Below are 7,080 nucleotides of genomic sequence, written 5' to 3' on the forward strand. Positions count from 1 at the left end.
CATTCTTTAAACCTTTCAGTCAAATACATCAGGACAGAAATCACTGCCAAAGTAATCCCAACAATGTGATACTCAAGATAATATTAAGTGATTCAGGTAGATATAAAACAAGTTAACAAACATAAATACAAGTAAGTGAAACAGATGAGTCGTCTGTCCTGTCCTGGGCTGAAACATTGTTGTAAAGGTTAATGCAGCTGCAAAAACCTTCAATCACTTTATGCATGAGTTTTATAGCCTTCTGTGTGAATCTGCAAAACATTTATCCTTGTACATTTTAAGACAAAACATATTCGAGCAGCCTGGTTCTCCGTGCAAGATAATAACTGCAAATTTCAGTGAGGAAGGTTTATTTTGAAGTCACAGCAGTACCATCCCTTTGCCTGAAGAGAGCGCTACAGTTCTTCTATCGTGGAAGATGAAACGTCTGGGCTGGAATTTCCCTCCGAGGACCGCTTTAATGCGACAGCACAAGTTATCTTCATCAGAATTGTAAATCTGAGATACAAACAAAGTGGAAAATGCATATAAAGTTTGAATTTTGCAAATGAATGCTTCAGGCAGACTGATTTACATACACTTATTCTGCTACAGCACACTTAGATTAACCATTAAACAACATAATAAAAGCTGTGTGTTAAAGAAGAGACCATGCACTGATGCTCACCTTCCTCATTAGTTCCTAAACAAACCGATGACGTAGGAGCAGACGCCGTGAAGTGACCTCCAGCAGTACAGCCTGGCAATCCTCCTTGGATTGCTCTCCACAGGTGGTGCAGTAGGTTGTGGATTGGTTCTCCGCTGGGTCGGTACTCTTTGGTAGACTCTTGGGATGGAGGCTTGTCCTGTCGATTGAGGCCTTGTAGGTGCAGGTCGAGGTTGAGTTCTTGCAGGCTGGGCTGCTGCTGGTCTTGCTCCTGTCCTGGTTGAAGCATCAGGCCTGGAGAAGGACGCAGAAGAGAAAACCATCTGGGACTCATCGGTGGCCTTCCTGCACATATGAGGTTTGATCTGCCTCGGCGCCATGCAGGCATTCTGGAGCTTTCTGAGGCCCCACATCATCTGGACGAAGTAGTGACTTGGGTTTTTGCTGTAGGAGCGGCAGGTGTAAGGCTTCCCCAGGTATTCGCACCAGTAGGAGCGCTTGTTGCTCTGACATGACAGCCTCAGCCTGGTGTATTCCCCGTGACCGGTGACAACCATAGTGCACAAGTCGTTGTTCTTGGTGTTGAATTTGATGGGATCATCCCAGATGCTTTGTCTCCTGCCGCCAGTTTGAGCCTCTGCAGACCAAACACAGCAGGCGAGGAGCAGCAGCAGAGGGCCGGCTTTGGTGTACATGTTGTCAGATGGATGCTGAGAGTAAGAGGAGGAGAGTGGAACTGCTCGAGCAAAGAGTCCCTCCTGCTATTTATTTGGTAAGGGAATTCAGATTACAAAAAAAAACAGTCCGACCAAACAAAACAGTACGGGAGGAGGAGCGCAGCCGTCTGCAGGAAGCAAGGGCCACATGAGATGTTGACCGTGATGCTCACGTTTCTCCTGGTGTTATGTAACAAGAGCTCAAACTTTAACATATAAAGAAATGCCTGAAGAACTCAATTATGCCAGTTGCAGCTTATGGAACATTTTCTAACGTGTTTTTGTTGCCAGAGGGTTTTTGCACTCATGCAAACGTCATAGTTATCAGTAATTTTGCCTGTTTCCTGAGTGCATCCCAATTAAAAACAAATGTGTCTGAGAATATACTCATGTAAACGCATGTCTCCTGCAGCCCTCAAGTTCTTGCTTGTTTTAAAAGGCAGCTGGAGCTAACAGCCATTCAGGGTAGCCTATCATTTCCCTCCAAACATAAACAGGATCAGAATGCTAAAACCACAAGGAAACGTGAGTAGAAGTCACTCACACATGGCACTTAAGGTTTGGTGTTGGCATGCAGAGTAAATGCTTTGCCAGTTAAGAAAGAACACAAAATCTCTGTATGAGAAAAGAGGGCTTCTCATGGGGCAGGAAACGTCTAAAGTGGCCTTATTTTCAAGACAGTCTGTTGAAAAAGGTCCCTTTTTGAGTGGTCAACACATCCGGAAGAGATTTAGCTTTACAATGTGAAGTGAAAACATGTATACGGCCTTAAAAAAACACCCTCATCTTTTGCTAAAAACTAGCACAGTTTCTTATTAAAGTCTTTTCTCTCCTCGGTCCCCTGAGAGTTTGTGTTCCCCTGAGATTGCAGCACATTCACCAGCACACTTTGTCTAATGTAAGTATCAGCCTGTTTAAATGCATAACATGCTGTCCACTGGTTTGCATGATATTTAATATCTCTTCGCCACACGCTAGTTGAGAAAAGAGACTTCTAGACTATCATTTAGCATCTTTAAATAGTGTATTCCTGTGCTAAAAAGTGCATACATTTTTGCTATAATATTGCATTTTACATTTGTTTTTGCACTATCCTTTGTGTGTTTTTTATCTTGTTTTTTTATCACTATGAGAGGCAGTTGAAACACATGGATTGGCTTAAAACACTGCAAATCACATGATAATCTAGGAAACGACAGCAGTAACAAAAGTAAGTTGTTTTAAGATATAGGAAAAGTCATATTTAAAAGATAGATGTTGTGATTATTCAAAGCTGCAAAAATAAACAAATACATAAAAAGCTATAAAGCCATTGAAATGGAAACCTCTGTAATAAAGCATGATATGTAGCATCCTCTTTGTTTGCTCTCACTACCAGTAAATATTCCTCCTGACAGTAAACAGCATTTTAATGAATGAATACTTCTTTCCAGAGCCACTTTAAGCACGTTCTGTTATAACACTGGGGCTTCTGCTGGGAGTGTTATTGTGCAGCTGCACCCATCAAGCTAAAGATGGAGTGTACATGAAGTAACGTACAGCTTGTACAGAATCTGGGAAATTACCGTTCCAACACAGCATTTGATGTACAAATAAACACAATGAACGAGACTTTTTCTCCAACCACTGCTTCTGTTTTTGACTAGTTTTCATTTGTCTCTTATACAAGCTTATTTAGAAGTAGGAATGAGTTTGCATGTGGTTTTTCTTGGTGGTGTTTATTCACATACTGTTTGGTGCCTGAGAAAACCTCAGCACAGAGCTTATGGAAGCGGATAATCATCTCCTATTGAAAATAGCTGACCAGTAACGCAACCAAGTGGGTTCTGGCCAGCAGTGGCAGCACCACATAAGAATGTGCAGTGCTGTGTTAAAGTCTTAAGATACACCGTGAGCAATATGCCTCATGCTACATGATTGTTTGTTTTGCAGAAGTCACATTAAAGACTTTCATGCTCCTCAGAAATGCACTTGTTTTTATAATGACTGACCCTATTTGGCAATCTTTAAAAGCCCTTACATTAAAAAGAAAAAGAAAAAGGAATGACCATGAAGTAACAATCAATTGAATTTAAAGTTTATTCACAATTTATACACTCTCTTTTCGCCACAACATAAAAAGTTCCCCCTCATTGGCTCCTTCAGTGCCAAACTTTGGAGCATCACAGTTCAAAACAGACACCTATATGCATCTGTCCTGATAACGTCCATCCAGGGTTTAGATATCTAGTTTTAGCACTTAGTAAAATCAAACTGTCTTTCAAACTTGCAGACAAGAAAAGCAATGATAGTCCGGTAAAAGTGAGCACACTGATACTTCAAATATGTCCATCTTAACAAGAAACTGAGTAGGGAAATGAAAAGAGTAGAAAATGGTCAATGAATGTTATGCTAGCTGTAGCTATTTTGAATTTACACCATAGTAAGATGTTATCCTGACTCCTGGTATAGAAATACGGCACACTTGTTTATTCTATATATAGTTATAACTACATATACAGCAGTAATAAGTACTTTTAGTTAATTAGCTGCTGTTTGTACAACAAGAACATTAGCTAGCTTTCTAGCTGTAGCAACTAGCTAACATCAGCTATCTGGATTTAGCTATCTAAAATTCTATTAAATTAAAAATTCCTTGAAATTAATATGAAATGAGTTTGTCAATGTCATTTAAGTTTTTGAAAATGATCATATAAAGGGAATAAATTACAGGAGATTCAATTATTTTATTAGTTTTCGATGCTAATAAGTTGTTAGCCAGGGCAGCCTCAGTTGGCTAATCGTACAGGATCAAAACGTTAGAATCAAAGTTATTGAGATTTTTTTACTATCATTAAAATACTGTGAAAATATGAAAATGTACTTATATATTTTATCATGTTGACAGTTTTTTTTAACTTCAATAAATCATAGTTTTATAGCAGTTCACTCTGTAGGAAGTTACTGTATGCTAGCTTATTCTGTTACAGGACTGTTAGCATATTCAGATATGTAGCTACGTGTAAAATTAAAACTATTAAGGTTAAGATGGACATTATTTTTTCCCAGTGTGCGTCAACACCATCAACTGTGCAAACCATAAAGCAGTCTACTGGTTTTCTACTACTTGATTGACAGCGCTCACTTGTCCCATGAATGGATTGTCAAATTTACAACATGTTTCTACGCTGACAGCAGCTGGTGCAAACCTGTAAACATGGAGGCGAGGTGGATGAGATAACTGGATTGGCTTGCCATATTTGTTAGTCATGAAGTTCAGCATCTTTCTCAGCCAACATCATCAAGTAACATAAGATAAAAAATAGCTCTCCAATACATTCACTCATTCTATAGTTTTTAAGATGTATCCATAGCTACTGTCGGGGTTTCAAAAAGCAGAAACAAAAAAGCACTGATAGATGACTAAAGGACTGAGGCCTACAGTAAAAAAAAGAAAGCAATTTGGCTTGAGAAATTATTTCTCCACTATGAAGCAGTAAAAACGTCCTGTTAGTAAACTCAACTTGATAGCAAGTGTTGTTAATCAATTCCTTACCTATGGAACAATCTATACAACTGACACTCTTGAAATTTATTGTGATATTTTAAGAAGTTATGCTCTGACTTGATCGTGAGAATTAAAGGGAAAATCCACCCTGAATACTTACACTATTCCTGTGATTATAGCCAACATTTGATGGTAAATGTGGCCTTCATAGGTTGTCCTAAGATGGACCATAATTTACTGTTGCACACAATAAAAATTGTTTGTTATTGTAGCATGACTTCTCTCATCATTTTTGTTTAGTTTTAAAGTGTCAGAAAATATTCAAATCAATCAATCCGTGTTTGTAAAATCAGTCTTTGGTAAAACTTTTAAACACTCTCTGACATATGTATGGGGCTGCACGGTGGTGCAGTGGCTAGCGCCGACACCTCACAGCTAGAACGTTCTTGGTTCGAATCTCTGTTTGGACACAGTGGGCCTTTATGTGTGGAGTTTGCATGTTCTCCCCGTGCGTGGGCTCCTTCCGGGTATTCCAACTTCCTCACATGGTCCAAAGACATGCTCGTTAGGTTCACTGGTGACTCTAAATTGCCCATAGGTGTGAATGTGAGCATGAAAGGTTGTGTGTGTGTGTCAGCCCTGTGATCAGTCCAGGGTGTACCCAGCTGGGATTGGCTCCAGCCCCCCGCGACCCTGAACAAGGTAAGTGGTATAGATAATGGATAGATGAATGTGAGAAAGGGCTGCAACAAAAAACGGGTACCTAGACAAAAACATTTGGAGCCACTGGTCTAAAATGTAGTCTGAATTTAGTGCCAACTTCAAGATGGGAAAAAAATATCCATAAAAATCTGTCTTAGTAGATTCAGAATGCAGGAAAACGCTTTCATAAATATTTTGTCTCACTTCAAAGAAAAATGATTCTTAAAAGGCCTTCTAGGATATGTGGACCTGGCACAAATTGGATGACACTGATTAAAGAAAAATGTAAAATAGTAAAGGGTGAATAATTCCTTGAAGAATGTAAGAGCATCTATGGGTGGATTTCCCCCGTGAGAAGGAGCACATCTATGATATATATAAGATGCCCCCGGAGCACATCTATGAAGATGCCAATGTGACGCATACTTCTGAAAGGCAACCAACCAGTCATTTGCAATTGGCCCAAAAACCATTCAAGCTCTGGATGTTTTGTAATATTGTAAACATTTTTCAAAAGCCATGCTAGATTTCTTCATATACACCTTGCAACAACTTATTTCTGTATTTCCACCACTTTCAAATCATCCAGTCTTCAGTCATTAACACATATCCATTAACTCTCACATGCTGCAGTTAAAAAGTTGCTTTTTAACATATTTCTTGTCACTTGGCACCTTTCCTCTCAGGTGTATTGACAGGTCTGTTCCACTTTTAACTTTTCAAGCTTGTGTTGAACGTGATACATCCATTCGAAGTGCAGGAGAAACAGCTTGCCATGACCTTCGGATGGCCTTTCAGTCTTCTTAAGCACAAATCCAGTACATTAAAATAAACAGGCATCAGTTATTGTCATGTCCGCCTGCTGAGTGTTGTTTCAGCTCGGTTTTGTGTCTGAACAAATGTAAACGCAGACACAGCAGTCCTTTATAAAAAATGCAGAACAAGCCTGGCTCAGATTGATGCTGAGGGAGAAGAGTTTGATGTCCTGCAGGCAGTTTCTAGAAGGGGAAAAGGTAACTTTACTGTGGGCTGTGATCCGCCCGGTTGAGGAGGTTGAGTTGTTTGATGGATAAAAACACCCAAAGGGCTTTGTGTGTTCTTCTTCTGTTGTTTAGAAACCACCTTTTATTGATCGTCTTCTGGTCCGAGGAGTGGGGAAGCAAACTGCTTGAAAATAGAAACAGAAAGAGATGTTTTGATTTGGAAACCAAAAATATACAACCCAGTCCAAATGTCAAAAGATACAGCCCAGTCTAACAGCAGTTTGTGAAATAGTTACGAATTGGGATCTATTGGATACATGGACAGGAATTTTCCATTTTATTCTTGAAATGTCCCTGACGTCTTAACATCGCATTACATGATAGTGGCACGTAATGTGTGCCTTCAAGGCTTTCTGCCAGACAGCTTTTACTCTTTCACCCAGGAGGATGCTGTTTGTGTCCCATGTGAGACAAAAAATCAAAGTTTTATTTGAGCCCAAGCCGTGTTATTTTTCCCTTAAACCAACCATGTAGTTTTGGTGCCTA

General features: G+C 39.6%; 1 protein-coding gene across 1 annotated transcript; it reads right to left on the reverse strand.

Moving 5' to 3' along the window:
• On the reverse strand, window positions 1-1,341 carry fgfbp2a (fibroblast growth factor binding protein 2a). Its single transcript, XM_069670569.1, has 2 exons — window positions 668-1,341; window positions 1-498 (listed from the first exon to the last, which is right to left on the reverse strand). Exon 1 carries the CDS (start codon window positions 1,339-1,341, stop codon window positions 676-678), a length of 666 nt encoding a protein of 221 aa, XP_069526670.1. The 3' UTR covers window positions 1-498; window positions 668-675.
• Window positions 1,342-7,080: the final 5,739 nt, after the last annotated feature.

Source organism: Semicossyphus pulcher, unplaced genomic scaffold, assembly GCF_022749685.1.
Source record: "Semicossyphus pulcher isolate SPU_LCO1_2020_fin unplaced genomic scaffold, fSemPul1.0.p SCAF_2, whole genome shotgun sequence".
In the NCBI taxonomy this organism is placed as follows: Eukaryota; Metazoa; Chordata; class Actinopteri; order Labriformes; family Labridae; genus Semicossyphus; species Semicossyphus pulcher.